Source organism: Macaca thibetana, chromosome 4 (assembly GCF_024542745.1).
Source record: "Macaca thibetana thibetana isolate TM-01 chromosome 4, ASM2454274v1, whole genome shotgun sequence".
In the NCBI taxonomy this organism is placed as follows: domain Eukaryota; kingdom Metazoa; phylum Chordata; class Mammalia; order Primates; family Cercopithecidae; genus Macaca; species Macaca thibetana.
The window spans coordinates 72,329,046-72,346,946 of NC_065581.1; the positions used below are offsets into that span (position 1 = coordinate 72,329,046).

Below are 17,901 nucleotides of genomic sequence, written 5' to 3' on the forward strand. Positions count from 1 at the left end.
AAACCAAATGAGGAAGAATTGTACGTGCCAAATGCAGTGCAATAGATATAATGAATAACAAATATTTAGGGACAATTATATTGACCTTTCTTGCACAAAAAATAAAATGTAAGCTTGAGCAACTGCCCAGGCAGCAAAATTCTGTATAGACTCAAAAATGGGTGCTCATGTACTTAAGAAAATATATGTGCAAATTTCTGTTACACTTGCTAAGTCATTGTACAATAGTCTATAAAACACTCAGAAATTAGGATCCATATAAATGCTATTTGTAAATTTTGAAATCATTCCCACTGTAGACTTCATTAGAAGCTACAACTTCACATTTATTTCAGGTTGAAATAAATTTCTGAAAAATAAAAGCCCTAGTTCCAAATATACATTACACACAAGGAATTTCTTATAATGCTTCCAAATGGAAAAGGCTAGAAAAAGTGTTTCAAGTTGTTCTGTATTCTTCTCAAAAAAAAGTTTGGATAAATAAACCAGCACCTATGTGTTAGATTTCTTGTAGTTTTTCCGTGAGTTTTTAAAGACAGACTATCTGTCCTCTTCTCCCCATTGTTTAATCTGTATGTGCTCAATCAAGGATTATAAAAATAATTTTAACACAGAATCCAGCAAACACAATTAAGAAGTAAATATACTATGAAAATAAACATCACAACAAGCATCTCACCTAGTTATTAATTTTGTGCTTAGTCCCTAGTTTGGATTGCCTCAGCCCCGAGTTCTCAGAACAGAATAGAAAGTGGTTAATCAGTGCATTGCCAATATGAAGAATCAAACCCACATCTAGCCAATGAGAGAAAGTACAATTTCTTTATGCCTTGAATCCACGTGGCCCTGGGACTCCATGGGGTCAGCGGCTGAGGACCCACCCATCGTCAGGCTCTTGATACACATGTTCTTCATCAAGGAGCGTCAGAATCCCCAGCGAATCAGAAACTAATCAAAATAAATTGATAGAACTTGGAAGTTTGAAAACTCCTGCTCAGAGAGTAAGATGGGAGTGGGGGAGGCCATCTAGTGATAAACTAGATTAAGAATCACAAGGCCCAGAGTCTTAATCTTGTTCTGATATTAATTAGCAGTCTGTTTCTTCCCAGCAAAGCAAAAGAACTGGGTTGAACTAGGATAGTCTTGGTAGTACCTTTTAGCTTTAAAAGTGCACGTGTTGGGAATTACAAGTGAATACTATTGAGTTTAGCAACCTGCTTGATGCCTCCTAAGTGTAATGCATTCATGTATCATCTGTTCGTTTTGATCCTCATCTCCAGGAGGTATTTAATTCAGATGTTTTGCTCTGTGGAAAACTTCCTATCACTACTCCTCTCTCTTCAATTGATATTGGTTCTTTCAAACCGACATTTACATTGTTTTTCTTGATATTTAGAATGGTTTTATTGCATTTGTAAGCGGAAAAGGAAGGCATCGCTAAATGTAAAATTTTCCGTTAAGGAATTTTCCTTCTAGCAATTAAACACGCTTTTGGGTTAAGTATGGTATAGAAAAGTGATTAAATGCATATGAAATCATGTGGGTTATTAGAGATTATTTGGTTGTTTGGCGTCTCCTTGGATACGTAGTTGTTTTTCCACCAACCCACACATCCTCTATATTCCTAATAAAGCCTTTGGAATCTGTTGGGCTTTTTAAGGCTCTCACCACTCTCTTTCTATGACTTCACCGTATCATTAAAAATCTAAAGTTATTTAGCATAATTTAATAGTATTAGCAAGATTTGTAACCGTATCCAAGGATATGAACTTGTTTGTTGTAACAACCACTTGAGGCAGTCCAAAAGGCCCTTCAAAGAAAGAAACATGCCATGTCAAATTTTCAGTAGTTTTATTGAAAAATGCCTCTTTTGTTTCAGAAATAAATAATATAAGGCAGTGAAATTCACAATCTGCAGTTAAAATATAAAAGCAGCAATTCTATATTCATAGTCTTGCAAACGTTTTCCAACTGCTTTTGATAACTAAGAAATATTATATTCTGAAAAAAGTTCATACTAAATATACAACACAAACATGCAATTCCATCTCTGCAGAATAATCTGCAATTGGGCATAAATGTTAGTGTGTCTAAAACAAGGAGGTTTAAGGCAATATGGAACTGTATCCCGTTGATGCACTAACTTCATCTACATGGCTTAAGGTTGGTGGTTGTTAAAGAGATGTATACGAGCATTCTATGCCCCGGTGTATAACAGAGATAGAAGAGGAAGATAAATAATTGCAATGGAGTTGACGTTTCCCTCCTTTTTGGTTTTAGGAGGGGAATTATTTGAATAGTGGTGTAATTGAATTGCAGATAAGTATAGCAAAAGATAAACTGCCCGCTCGAAATACTCAGTAGCTCTGGGTTCTAGAACTTACTGCTTTACCTAAGAGTTTCACTGAGGCTGCCCGCTGTGCTAACTAAAGGCACACGGCATGTTCTGTCTTTGCAGCTTTTGTGAACAAAGTGTTTTGCAAGCATTTCAAGGGCAAAGGCAAAAATGTCTACAGACTGCGTGCCTGGAGCTAGGCTTCCTGCAGAAACAAGGTTCTCTACAATCAGAAAGGGTACTCCAGGATGACCAACGCTGGAAGAAACATCGCAGAAAAGACGTACACTGCCCTATCTGACCTGTAAATGAGAATTTCAACACCTCCCCCCAGCCTCGCGGCGCGGCGCGTGGTCTCTGGTTCACTGCCCGGGTCCGTGGGACAGGGCGCGCCGCCAGCGCCCGCGGGGCTCAGGAGTCTCTTCTGCAGGCTCGTCTGCGCCGTAGTCCTCATATTCCGCCGTCCGCTCGGGCTCCACTGGCACGATGAAGGGCTCGCGCTCAGGCAGGTAGGCCCCGCCCTCGGGCACATAAGGCTCTGTCCGATTCAACATTACAGTTATGGCATGATTTGGAAGGCACATACACACAGCAAAAGCTAAATCATCACCCGCGGTGATGGCACTCCAGTCTTAATTTCATAACTATAAATAAGTTACAATGTCCCAATTACTTCCAGAGAATTTGGTGATAATCAAATAATGAAATGGCACTGTCTTAAAAAAAAAACAACCTTCAAAAATCCAGCAGTAAATACAATCATTGCACAAATACCTGGGAAGGGTCAGAGACTGGACCAAAAAACTGTAAACGCAGTACCTAAGTAGGATTTTCACAAATCCCCAAGTAACTGTTCATGCCTTCAAACTCCTCAATTCAAAGAACAACTTGGAAAGATGAGGAGGTGAGGGAAAGTTTTATTGGCTCCTAGAAACTGAACTCGGGGGGTGAAAAGCAACTATCACCAGGTAATATACAGTACATGACCTCTTCTGTGGCTGTACCTCACACTAACTGAGTTACAGCTGGTGGGTGAGGAACACCAGTGACTACAGCAAAACAGGAAGAAAAGGTGATTTTAAACTTTGGTTTGAAAACTGCAGTTACAAAACCCAAATGAGAGGACACGGACAAAAAAGTAACAGAGCCAGATGCCCTGAATCAGACACATCGCTAACAAGCAAGAGATAAGGAGATTCCATTTGGTGTTATTCCGGCATAGAGCAAGCGGCAGGCTTTGATGCAGAAGCTTATTGTAGAATTGTTAAGTGATTTTAGTCGACAGGATCACATACAAACCATTTACAAGCCACAATTAGTTTATTATTTACATAAGACATTTCTCTTTAACCAGGTTAATTGTTTTTCTTAAAATGGCATAGTCTCCTCTGGTTAGTAGTTTTATTATGCACCTCTTTCACAACTGAGGCTCCTCATGGCTGTGTGTTGGAACTTTTTTAAAATAAGGTTTTTCTACATTATTACTGAAATGCATCAGGCTTATAAACTGACACCACTGCTTTTGTCTCATTCAAGTTAGTAAAAAGAGTCTCCACCCTCCTTTGTGATGTCGACCCGGTTCATTAACCATTATCTGTGGTGAGATTTCCATACAGACTCATTTCCTAATAAGCACGTGCGCAAACATCTCAGAAACAGGATTTTCATGTATTCAAACTGTAAGCAGCACTGGCGACTTAGAAAATGTGTTAGCCGGAACCTGAAACAGGTCAAAGATGATAGTTTTTAAAAGTTGAATGACTAAGTAAAAAATATAAATACACATCCATCTACGTATGTAATGGTTAAAGTATATATATATATCCATATATTTTTAGTTATTCTCACATCCCATAAGGAGGTGGTAATTTAAATTTATTTTATAAAGAATTAAATTGCAATTCTGTGAATGGGTTGCATGAAATATACATTAAGATTTGTTATTACTTTTGGTCATATGTAATTATGCATTTAAATATATAGATATATAGATATTTAGATATTTAGATATTCAACTACTCATGCACTATTTGAAAGTAGCAAATCATATCAAACAGCAGTATCATTTTTTAAATTTGCAAGATGCTTGAGGGTGCACTAATGAAATGGTAGCCATCGACCACAGCATGACTATCTTATTTCCAGATTGGCGTATCTCCCCAGTCCTCACATCCCACAAAATCAGGTATAGGAGACTTCTGCCCTCTACAATTGTCAAACACTAGAATTTCATTAACAATCTTTTAAAACAAGTATTAAGTCCCATATTTTATAAGTATTAATTCTATGGCTAGTATGGGACAGTTAACTATGTTCAGTCGTCTACACCATATTATCACATAGTTTGCCTATAAATTAGATTTCCAAAACAATTTTTAAATACATATTCTTGGCATTTTACAGTTGTGTTTAACAAATCCCTGTTCCCAATCTTTGGGAAAAGAAAAAAAAAAGTCAATTGAAGTTCCAAGAGAAATAAGGGGAGGTTTATGATGTGATTTGGTAAATGCAGAAACGGGGAAAAAAAGAAAATAATTCAATCCTAATAGTGAAATAATGTTGTATGCTATGGTAGCCAACACTCTTACTATATACAGTCAGAACTGAAAGAGTTGTTATCTTCAAGACATCTTCAAATCAACCTTCCTTCAAGCCTAAGGAACTTCATTTCCATAAAGTTCTTTACTTCAGGTGAATTGGAGTTCCTACAATGGCAACAACATACCTGGATAGCCTTGCCCATTGTATGGGATGCTGGCGCACTGAGACGAATCACAGTATCCAGGAGGACCCGGGGGTCCTCGGATACCTGAGTTTCCAGGACGGCCAGGGGGGCCAGGGGGACCTCTTGAACCTGTGGACCCTGGTGGACCTGTTCTGGATTCTCCTTGTGGACCTAGTGTGGAGTTAAAACAAATGTATTTCCCCTCTTGTCAAATACAACTCCTGAGGTAGCAACCAGTACTTTAAGTGGCACCTCTACTACCTCAAGATTAGACAATTTACTATTGTATGGTAAGAAAATGTTTCCTTAAGAAATACCCAATATGAACCAAGGTGTGATGGAACTTTCTTACCAATGACTCATCAGAGTTAATGCCAAAAATCTACTACTTTAAGTATTTTATCACAGAAAATCTGTTTTAATAAGAATTCAGCCAAACCAGAGATATCAGTGAGTTCTTTAGTTTGCTCCCACCCTCACAGAGAAAAGAGCACCTGAAGGAAACAGCTCTGTTAGGCAGCCACATTGAGCTGCCATCAAAAGAGGGCAGTGTCTGCTCCACACCTCCAGACTATGTGAAGCAATGTTGTTTCTGGATCAATACAGTTAACATAAATGGAATGATTTAGCCACAGGGCTGTCCTTGGTTGCAAGGGTATCATGTGCCTTATAATGAAAAAAGAAATCATTTACAACCTAGTAAACAAAATGCATCAGACAACCAGTATTCCTTTCCAAAATATAAAAATGCTTTGGGAGAACAGTGAATGAAATTTACCAATATCTCAGGCCTTTTAGTGAGGCTATGTTTTCTCAGTCTAATAGCCCCATATTGAAGACTACTGGAAAAAACAGGAAATATAACCATCTTTAAAGGCTATGAGGTCAAACAAAATAGGAAAAGAAAAGGAAGGAAGGAAGGAAGGAAGGAAGGAAGGAAGGAAGGAAGGAAGGAAGGAAGGAAGGAAGGAAGGAAGGAAGGAAGGAAGGGAGGGAGGGAGGGAGGGAGGGAGGGAGGGAGGGAGGGAAGGGAAGGGAAGGAGGGAAGGAAGGAGGGAAGGAAGGAGGGAAGGAGAGAGAGGCAATAGCAACCCTTTGTGTCACTAAAATTCATTTCATCATATATTAATGTTATAGTTAATGCCTAATATAACCTTTTCATTTCTTTAACAAAGGGAACATGAAAATGAAGTTATGGAGGTTGAACTTCTTGCTAAAACATATGCCATGGTAATAAGAATGCTTGAAGCTCTAGTAACAGGATGAAGTTGGCCAGGAGTGGTGGCTCATGCCTGTAATCCCAGCACTTTGGGAGGCTGAGGCGGGCAGATCACGAGGTCGGGAGATCAAGACCATCCTGGCTAACACTCTACCAAAAATACAAAAAAATTAGCGGGCTTGGTGGTGGGCACCTCTAGTATCAGCTACTCGGGAGGCTGAGGCAGGAGAATAGTGTGAACCCAGGAGGCAGAGCTTGCAGTAAGCCGAGATCAAGTCACTGCACTCCAGCCTGGGCAACAGAGCAAGACTCCATTTCAAAAAAAAAAAAAAGAATAACAGGATGAAGTTGTGAATCTCTTCGGGACGGTGTGCCCTCTCAGTGTTGATACTCTTTGCCTGTTTAACGTACTAGCAAACCTACCTGGGGGTCCAGGCAGCCCCCGAGGTCCTGGAGATCCAGTACCCCTTTCACCTTTCTCTCCTGGCAAACCTAAGGAAGGAGAGAAAGAGAAAGCACAGGGGAGAAATTATCTGGAAACATGTAATTTTCATCTTAACTGATAATATTTGATTCAAGTAATTCATTTCCTTAGTGGAAGCAGAACCTAATTTTTCATAGAAGTTCACTCTTTAAGCCAAGTTCTTTCTAGACATTTGTGTAATTCTAGATTCATGGCTGAGAAAAAATTTGGCTACAAAGCAGGGGAAAAATTATTTGAAGTAAACAAACGTGTCTAATGTATTTTTAAATAGTAACTAGCAACAATCATCCTGAAGAAATAGTTATAATATCTCATTGAAAAACATATTAAAGGTATTTTGTCTTTAGTAGCCCTATTAGCACAGCAGCCAAACCAGCAGAATTATAGAAACACGTAGGTTTTCTCTAGAATATTAAGTACTCCTTTGACAAAAGTGGGTACCCAGAGTCCTGAAATATCTGGAATCAAATAGTCCTATTTTTCTGCTTTTCCTTCAACTGCACTTATCTACACCATGAAATTAGAGTCAAACAAACATACAAGACCAATGCCAGACCCTGAATAAAGGAACCAAAATAAGTTAGATCTAAAACTCTAGGGCTGCCTAAGAACATTCAGTTGCTGCTCGACTCTTGCCACGGTCACAGAGAGTAATAAGATTTGGGTAGCTGATTTAGTTTGCCAAGATAGAGGTTTTCCCATTAACAACAACAAAAGTCAGAAAATAGCATTATCTGAGATCTGATAGCATTAACTGAGATCTGATAAAGACATGTCATTTTTCTAAGACATGGATCCCTATGGCCTGTGAGTTGCCTGACAGCTCTTCGGAAGCTGTCCAAACAAGACTAGTGAAAGTAGTTTGCCTAGGTCACCTTCCAGACACCCTCAACCTGTCCCAGCTCCTACGTTTGCAAATTCCTTCCTTTATCGCAATACAGAAGCCAGAAATGCCTACCTCGTTCCCCAGGGGGTCCCTGCATCCCTGGTGTGCCCGGGAAGCCTGGCCGCCCCCCAGGTCCAGGTTCTCCTCTGGCTCCTGCGCTGCCAGGAGGTCCCGGTGGACCCGGCGGGCCTGGCTGGTTGCGACTGGAGTGGTAATCATTTGGAATCTGATTCAGCATCTGATTGAATCTGTTCATCTGACCTACAAGCAGAAATAAGGCTTGTTAGTAAGAAATGCAATAAAGGAGGGATGAGAGAGTGAAACTGTTTTAGTGTCTAGTGAAATCCATCTCCATTCTGCACCCCTTCCAGGAAACAATCTAATTAGAATCCTAAAAATAAAATTAAGACAGTCTAATCATCCAGGACAAAATAGTCCCTGATAAATTATTGTTTCCACAAAATGCTGACCTATAAGCCACAAACACTACTACAAATATAAAAAGTTGTTAAAGTTTAATATGGCTCTGAAATAAAGTCTTGAGGTTTGCCAGGTGACATCACTCAAAAGAAAACCTTTTTTATAATTAGATAATTCTACAATTGTCTGTATATCTAAGGCAATGATAATCAGGTTTCAGTGCAAACTGGAATTGCCTGTGGGGCAACTTGAAAAATCTGGATTTCTGGGCCTTATCTCCAAAGACAATGATTCACTTAGCTTAGGACATGGTGCAGGAACTCTCACTTCTAACAAGCAACATAGGTGATTCCAAGGCAGGTGTTCCTCAGTACCACACAATGAAAAACATTGATTAAGCCTTCTCAAAGAGCGAGTTCTGGATTTAAGGCCCACACCAGTCTGCAGGTACTGAGCTTCATTACTTAACAGGCCTTATAGAATAAGAAGAGCCTGTGAAAAACAGAGAAGCCAGAGTTTCCTACCAAAAACAACTTTCACTGATCAAATTAATCTTCGTGAGCCCCTTCCTTAAGGTCATAAAACGACTTAAAGGTCATAACTTAAAATATCCAATGTCTTAGAACTTAAGTTTGCTGCTATTATTGTACCTTGGGTTATTATTTTATCTTAGTGACAATCTTTAAAATATCACCTTTAAGCAGATGCAAAACTGACAATGTATAAAAACAAGAGCTTATCAAAATGAAAGAGAAATCTATCTCTTTAGAAACTTTATGACCCAAACTCTGCATTTTCTGCAATTAATTTTCAAACAATTCACACAGTAAAAAGAAAAGAAACATTACCACTTATCAATTGTTCACAGACTTGTCTTGCAACTGCTCGCATCATGTTCTGGGAAGCAATGTCTCCCTTGTTAAATTAATGAGAATGATTAGCATATTAGTTCTATAATTTTAGACTTCAATGTTTAACACACAAACGTAAGATTTTTTTAAAAAATACATACCCTATCACCTTTTTCTCCTTTCAACCCAGATGGACCCTGAAAAATATGAATTGCATACATTAGAAACTGACAAACATACTCTAAAATGATGCATGAATGCACATAATGATGAAAGAGAACAAGTTCTGTTTTCTAAAGCATTAGCAAAATGACACGTCACATTTATATCCATGTTACTCACATTCTGCTTTTCTATAAAAAGGAATCTAATCTCTCTCTCTCTCTCTGTCTCTGAAGCACCTCCAAAACAGTGGACAGATGTGAATTTTGTGGTCACAATTGTAAAAGTTATGGACCATGCACACTTTTTACAATGCAATTCACGATACATATGGAACTAAAATACATATGAAGATTGCCCTTGTGTTGCCATACTTGCTTTGTATCATCATGGTTGGTTATCTCAGCTGGTTATTGTGGAACGTCCATGAGATTAGTCTCCATTCAGTCTCACTAAGAACCAGCAGGCTTTTGTGAGCTACTTAGCTCAATATATATCCCTTAACTTCATTGAGTGATTCTTTGTACATTTGAGATGAAAGAAACTGGATTGAAGCTGGAAACCATCATTCTCAGCAAACTATCACGATAAAGAACAGAAAACCAAACACTGCATGTTCTCACTCATAAGTGGGAGCTGAACAATGAGAACACATGGACACAGGGAGGGGAACATCACACACCAGGGCCTGTCAGGGAATCAGGGGTTACGGGAGGGATAACATTAGGAGACATACCTATTGTAGGTGATGGGTTGATGGCTGCAGCAAACCACCATGGCACATGTATACCTATGTAACAAACCTGCACATTCTGCACATGTACCCCAGAACTTAAAGTATAATAACAAAAAAATTCTACAATAAAAAAGAAAAGAAACTGGGTTTCTCTCTTAATGAATAACTCAATCTAAATGATCCTACATCTAAATACAAGCATAGAATATTTGGCCCTACACTGTCATAAGCCTCTCACCATAAGAGATATTGGAAAAGTTTTCCTTAGAATACAGCAAGTTTTTGTCTTTCGGTAATATATTTCCAGGCTGCCAACTGCTATCACCGAAGGAACATCTAAATCATTGACAAATCAGGTAATATCCCATACCAAACCACTTCTCACCGTCTCCATGGAAACCACCGCAGTCCAAACCAAGACTCTTGCCTGAAACTACTCCAATAGCCTCCTAACTGCTCTCCCTGCTCCCCATTTTGCTACTTTATAGTCTATTCTCCACACAAAAACCAGAATGATATTTTTTAAAGAAAAATTAGATCATATCACTCCTTTGACTCTAAGAGCCTTCCATCCCATTCCCATCACACTTAGAGGAAAATAATAATTCCTTATCATGGGCTACATGGTCCACATGATCATCTATGCCTAGCTATCTGACCTGATATTGTATCCCTCTCCATTTAACCCCCTTCACTTTGGTACCCAGACCTGTTAGATGTTCCTTTCATATGTCAGACCCATTCCTCAGCCAGGGCTTTCATTCATGCTGTTTCCTCTGGCTGAAACCCTCTTTCCATAGATCAAATAGCTTTCTCCCTCATTTCATCCCAATGTCACCTCGTCAGAGAGGTTCCTGGATGACTGTATCCAAAATAGCTGCCTTCCCACCAGCACAACCATTCTCTAACCCTTTACTCTGTTTCTTGCTTCTTCATGATACTTATTATCATGGGAACCTATATTTACATGGTTTTGTCTATATCCGCCCCCCCTCAGAATGCCTATGAAGGCAAGAACTTTGTCTTGTTTGCTGTTATATCACCTGACCCTAGAACACTGGCTAGCATATTATAGGCACTAAACCAATACGTGTTTATTAATGAAGTATTCTATGAACACCTCATGGAAACATCTCCTATAGAATATCAAGTATTATAAGTTAGCAAGAAGATATCAACTGATTATAATAGCTAATGACATAAGCTAACAATGATTAAGCCAAGCTCTCTGCTAAGACCTATATATACCTATCTGCTATGTTTGGTTTCATAAATAAGAGGAAGGTAAGATAAAATAGAGAAGAAAAAGAGAGGAAATTTGCTACTTTTGAAGGACGAGGAAAATGAAGGAGAAAAGGGAAAGTGCTGGGATCTAAATAAATGTATACCAAATTATAATTATCATAAGAAAAACTGGAGTTGTCTATTTCCTTGCCAAAAGTATTAGATTTTTGTGGAAACACTAATATTATTGTATTTGGAGCATTTTGCAAGTGCAGGATTTTTTACATTTACTGCTATTTTGAGATTGTTCTGATGTGATTTTTAATTTATTGGCACCCTGAGATTGTCCTATTGTTCACGATTTGTAGACATCATCTTTATTTCCAATATTTAGAGATCATATTTCAAGTAATAGCTGTAGACATTTCTTTTAGGCGTCTAGCTACAGCCATCAATTATATGAGTAATATTCTTATATAAGACACTATTGAGGTCATAGTAAAACAAAATGAAATGCTGAACGGGTAGAAAAGTTTCATATACTTACAATTGCTCTTGCAAAGTTTCTACCATGATCCATTGAGGAAAAGAGAGTAATAAAGTCACATGCTAGAGTACACACAGATTTTAAAGTATTTAGGTTGGTGCAAACGTAATTGCGGTTTTTGTCATTCTTTTAAAACTAATGTACCAGGAGTCCTTCTATCTTTATGTTGCTTGCTTAATTTTATGAACCATACAAGGTAAGCCCTATCACATAAATGTCCAATCCGAAGTCTGTCTGAAATTACTTTTTTTAAACTTGGGTTTGTGTAATTTGAACAATACTTTAAAAAGGAGAAATTCTGTCCAGAGAAAAGCCCTGATAAATTTTTGTCACTGCTAATAGTTGGACTTAATTGTCTTTAAGATAAATTTTTATATTTCAGGATGCTATTCAGACAAAAAAATGCTTAAATAAATTCACACTTCATAAACACAAAAAAGGAAAAGTTCATAAGAAATATGCAGCCCAACAGTCATTACAAATAATTGTGGATATTTTAGACACTTCAAATTCAGTTTTGGAGATACTAATTTGGAAATACCAAATATGTGTACTACTATCTCAACTACTATTTTAACCAAAATATCTGCATAAGAGAAAGTTAAATGGGGTATAAACTGGGGCAGGACAGTATTTAAAAAGTAAAATGATCAATTAAAGTTAATAAATAACTTTAATTCTGGTTCTGATGTTCTAGCCTCCTCAATTAGATAGAAAAGAACAAATGGAAAGCTGGATAATGCCACAAAAGGGTTAATATTAGCAAGCTAGGGATGGAGGCGCTGTACACCATCATCATGTATTTTTCCATCTTAAGCAGCATACCACTCCTAAGTAAAAAGAATCATTTTGCTGACCCAGCTCTGAGTGTTTATACAGTGCAGAAATATGTGTCTTGGCTCATAATCCCATTCTCCTTTTAAAGAAACCCAGTGACCACAATTTTCATCCCAGAATATTATAACAACCCAGAGAGAAAAATTTAGAACTGGTACCAAGTCAAATCCATGAGTTTAGCATGGTTTCAACAAATGCTTCAAACACATTACAGCAGAGATAACCTAAATATGACAAAGGCTTGCAGTTCTCATTATTTATTTCCACAGTGAAATGACTGTCAGTATACATGCAAGCTGTCCACTTACTGGTCTGCCATGATCTCCAGGTTTTCCTGGCTTCCCACTTGGTCCTGTGACTCCCGGGGAGCCTGGGCTTCCCTACAACACAGAGAGGGAAGGGGACTGTTATGACAAAGAGAAAATCCCATCTAAAGAAAATGAATACAGCTTGTTTTAAAAGCGTTTAAATGAAACAACTCATAATTACACATTCAGGAAGAATAAAACCAAATTTTAAGATAACATGAAATAAAAAACTCTTGACAATTACAGTGCAATCCTTATGGACTATATAGTTTTAAAATATATTTTGAGACCAGTTGAAAAATACATGCATACGTATACAATCAGTTTCACAATTTAAGACTGTGATCCTAGTAAATTGGTTACAAAGTGGATTTGCAGAAAGCAATTCCCTTTTTTTTAAAGTTTCCTACTACAGGACCAGACAATCCTTCAAAACACAGAAGTTGAAAATTTGGGCTGGAGAAGAATTAAGAAGGTGGCCAGTTTTGTGCTAAGTTGGGCACCATGGCGGTAGAGTCTTCCCTTGTCTGCTGAGAATTGCACTCTCAGCTTAGAAATTCATTTTTCCCTTTGGAGCATTCTCCACACTTTCATTCCCTTCCATCATGTCAGCACCCTTAACCCCACCAAAATCATAAGATTTTCTCCCTGTTGCTTTTACCACAGCTTCCAGACATTTTGGTCCTATGTTTAATAGAATATTTATAATATGTACTGGCCAATACGTCATGTTCTAAAGCCTAAAATTTTCTTAACATGGAATGTTCAGATTTTGTCAAGCAATCCTTTACTCCATTGATTACGCAAGTGTTAATCTCTACAGTAAACACTTAACATGAAAGTTTGCTGTGCATTTAAATCCCCCATTACCTAAAGATCTATATTTGAAACATAAATGATACAATTATTTTAACATATGCTCTTTAGTCTTCATATCCTGCCACACAGACATGGAGGCTATCCATCACCTCAAACAATTTTACTGGGATCTCACCTGGATGCAAGTATACAGATGGCAGTTTCAAAATCATTAATTTAAGTATTTTTCCCAATATCTTAAGTTGAAGACCTTTTTAGTTGTAGATAAAACTGACTTCCTCAGAACAACTGATGGCTGTTCAATAATAAATGTTCTTAAATTTTAAATGTTATAGCCACAGATTCTTAAAATTCTGTAACAGGAAATAACTGAACCACTGAGGTTATAAAACCCAACCACTCAATGTAGGGATGAAGAAACTGAGGCACCAACCAGCTAGTAGCTAGTTAGTTAGGGATTTTTTTTTCTTTTTCTCAAGTGTAACTTGATTAAACAGAAAGATTCCATATTTTAACACATCTGTTTTCTCTAGCACATTTTGATGTGGGTAAATAAAAACACATTTCCCTCAATGATATACTCCACAGCACAGATTGAATGTGCTTCAAAAGCAGGTTACCTGGCTCTTCTCTAGCAAAATGGAGTGAGAGGGTCGGGGTGAAGGGCACAAAACTGAAACACATTTAGTTCTTACCGGTGGCCCCGGTGGGCCCCTGGGTCCCATTGCACCGTCTTTTCCAGTGAAGCCCTATTGTAAAAATGAAAGTAATTACAGTTAGGGAGGTCATGAGCAAGTGAAAAGAAAAGATGCTAAACAAGTTGCTAAAGCTGAAGGCTGAAGAGAAGGATTTAGCCCAACGTGCTGTTTGGCAGGCGAGGTTTCAATATGAAGGCAAAAAGCAAAAGAAAAAAAAAAAGAAAGAAAAAAAATATTTTCAATTTAACTTATGCCTTTTACTGAATAATTAACTTCTATGCTCATTCACTTGTATAGTTATAAATAAAACAATTTTAAGAGCCAAACTAATCTTCTCTCAGGAAGGCAGATTCCCTTCATAAAGATTTTTTTTCTTTTGTAATAGCATAAAGAAGTCTAAAGGAAGATTTATACATTCTATGGAAAAATCAATGTCCACAGGTTGGCCCAGGAATGATGCAGGTGAGAGGAAAGGAAAGTTGCTGAGAAAAGCAAGTGGTATCATAAAAGATGATATTATGGTGGCAGAGTCTTCCTTTGTCTGCTGGGAATTGGACTCTCAACTTAGAAATTCATTTTTCCCTTTGGTGAATTCTCCACGCCTTCATTCTCTTCCATCATATCAGCACCCTTTACCCTCAACAAAACAGCAAGAAATCCTCCCTATTGCTTTTATCACAGCTTCCGGATATTTTAGCCATATATTTAATAGAATATTTATAATATATACTGGTTAATACATCATGTTCTAAAGCCTAAAATTTCCTTAAGATGGAATCATCAAACTTTATAAAACATTCCTTTACCAAATATGCAAATATTAAGCTCTGCAGTAAATATTTAACATGAATGTTTACTATACATTTAAACTCCCCCTTATCTAAGAATATATATTAAACATAAATAATAAAATTATTTTAACATATGCTCTCAAGTCTTCATGCCCTGCCATGCATACAGACATAGAGAAGTCTGTATGGAAAATCCTGATCACCCAATTAGAAAACTCCCTTCCTCATTCCCTGAGCAATTGTCAGACAGCTAGAGCAGGACTACTTATGTCTCCACTCCTGGTGAATTTCTTTCTTCCTCTCTCAAAAGAGGCAAAGCTAGACTGGGTGCAATAGCTCATGCCTGCAATCGCAGCACTCTGGGAGGCCAAGGCAGGAGGATTACTTAAGCCCAGGAGTTGAAGACCAGCCTGAGCAACATAAGGAGACCCTGTCACTAAAAGAAAAGTGAAAGAAAAAAAAATAGCCAAGCATGGTGGCACACACCTGTGGCCCCAGCTACTTGGGAGGCTGAGGTGGAAGGATCACTTGAGCCCAAGAGGTCAGGGCTGCAGTGAGCCATGATCACCACTGCACTCCAGCCTGGGTGACAGAGTGGGACCCTGTTTCAAAAAAAAAAAAAAAAAAAAAAAAAACAGAGGCAAAGCTGTCTTAACTGCCCTCCACTCAAAAGAGAGGAAATCCTCAATCCTGATAATAAGCAGTTAATTTTTGCAGTGGTCTGTCTCTCTTCATCACACACAAAGGCCAGAACTGCGTCAGTTCACTAGGCAGGAATAGAGCACATCTCCCCACAGGCTTGATCTCTGGCTCGTGCGCCCGCATTTATATGTTATTTTTTTCTCTCTCTGTACAGTGCCAAATGACTTTCGCCTGGAATGAGTCATCCTGCTACCCAGTTAGCATTCACTCTCAACAGCAGATCTCTGAAATCCAGCCGAGGATTTCTGAGTCAGGTCATTTTTTAGAGATGTTGCATTCCTCTGTCAGAGATTTTTGTCTCATTTTCTGCAGAGTGTGAAAGTAATCGTTTCATCCATATTCTTGGATTTTCACAAAAGTCAACAATTTGGATCTCTTCCCGAATTAAGTATCCACACTTTTTATTAGTGCATTGACTTTACAATAGAAGTTTAAATTATTCTTTTTACTTTGTTGGAAATATTCCACTTCCCCCCCAAAAAAAGACTTTTTTCAGAAACTTTTAGAGATAAGATTTCAGCTGTTTGCTGGAAGATCTAGGCCTGACTAACAAAAAACAGATCCTAACCCTATCTGATGTAACATCCGTATCACTTCTAACGGCCACTTAAGAAAAAAATTCCCTATAATATTACTTGGACAATTTGAATAAAATTTCTTCTACCCAAGTTTCTCCAACTATATAGGATGCTCTTTTTCATTTTTTATGGTAAGTATCATATTTCTAAATAATTAATCCCCCTTTAGTCAGTCTAAGAACTTTCTGATCAACCATTTCCTTTTAGAGGAAACATATTCCTAAATTGGACTGAAGAAGATTTATTGTGAAGTACTCAAAAAGGCTACCCATTATGCCATCTGCAGAACTTTGTACCACAATTTCATTTTATTCTTCAATTTTGGTGCAAGCCGCAGCAGTTATTTCCACTTCTACCCATGTGAGGGTGGCTGAGAAGACCGATGACCATTTTCATAGATACACATGTACAGATACCTGTATATGTGGTTCTTTGGTTACTTTCTAATAGCCCCCAATACTGTGCCTCATTTCAAAAATCGTCTGTGCGGAAGACGATCTCTGTATCTTGTTTCTCCCTACTTGATCCTGCTAACAAATTCTTCATTCCTCACCACAACTCTTGACCTTGATCTCTTGTGCTTCCTTCTCTTCACTTCCGCTACTGAGTTCAAGTTTTGTTTTGTTTCAGCTGAGATTCCCATCTCTCTAACTTTCTAAAATTGTTGATGCCCCACCAGCTATGCACCCTCCTTTTTGCATTAGTGGTCGTTTACTAAGCAGTAGGGAGGTACACAGGCTGTGAAGGAAAAGGGAGAACAGTATCCTGAAAAGTTCTCTTGCCCTCATCCCAGGGTGGCCTCACCACAAAGCTGGACACAGACTAGAATTTGAGAACGGAAGAGCACAGTCCCTTCCAGTCCCTTACTTTTCAAGGATGCAGTGACGCTGCCTGATGGTGATGTCTGTCTGAGCGCCAGTCCAGAAAGGCAGTGCTGCTGGGAAGTATGCTAGGGACCCCGCCATGTATCTGCATGAAGCCCACATTGGGGTGGATGTGATGGGCACAAAGTTTCAGTCATAGCAGCAGCAAGCAAGTCAGCCCATCGCCACTTCTCAACCGCAATATTCTGGGGTTTACTTTCTAATAAAGAAGACTGACTTGTCACTCTTGTACTCTCACTGTTGTCCTTTATTGTAAAATAAGAATTAAAAAAAAAAACCTAACGTGCTAGTCTCAAAAGAGTCAGAAGATGTATATATCAGAACTACCTCCACATCCCATATCCCAGAAAATAGTTTTCTCTTTGACCTCTGTCATATCTCTCCCCCAAACTCAAAAGGAGGCATGGGAACAAATAAAGTTCACTGGCATATCATCTACCATTTTGTATTATCTTAGGGCAAATCTTTGCTCCCTCTGAATGGCCTGCCTCTGCCCAGCGGTGTCTTGGAGGTGTTAAGGCTAATAGATCTATGTTTAGTGACAGCTGTTACAGTACTGGCTTCCTCAGATCCTGCTGCTAGTCATATATTTTAACTAGATTGATTAATCAAAATACAAACTACTCTCAGACTATTTTTGGAACCATAAGATGCTGAAAAGTCATTAGTTCCTTTGTTTTGCGAAACTCTTAAAA

The 17,901-nt window shown here is 38.3% G+C and overlaps 1 protein-coding gene across 3 annotated transcripts in view; it reads right to left on the reverse strand.

The window, feature by feature from the left end:
- Positions 1-1,834: 1,834 nt before the first annotated feature.
- The window catches only part of COL12A1 (collagen type XII alpha 1 chain), a 1,021,934-nt gene continuing 1,005,867 nt past the window's right edge, over positions 1,835-17,901 (reverse strand). For 2 of the 3 annotated variants that reach the window (XM_050786415.1, XM_050786417.1), the window contains 8 exons: positions 14,249-14,302; positions 12,735-12,806; positions 9,082-9,117; positions 8,918-8,984; positions 7,722-7,910; positions 6,703-6,771; positions 5,061-5,231; positions 1,835-2,873 (listed from right to left, as the gene is read on the reverse strand). In XM_050786415.1, coding sequence (XP_050642372.1) covers positions 2,698-2,873; positions 5,061-5,231; positions 6,703-6,771; positions 7,722-7,910; positions 8,918-8,984; positions 9,082-9,117; positions 12,735-12,806; positions 14,249-14,302 — 834 coding nt within the window. In that variant the 3' untranslated portion in view covers positions 1,835-2,697. Of the gene's footprint in view, positions 4,056-5,060; positions 5,232-6,702; positions 6,772-7,721; positions 7,911-8,917; positions 8,985-9,081; positions 9,118-12,734; positions 12,807-14,248; positions 14,303-17,901 lie in introns of all 3 variants that reach the window. The other variant, XM_050786416.1, reaches the window with a different exon arrangement.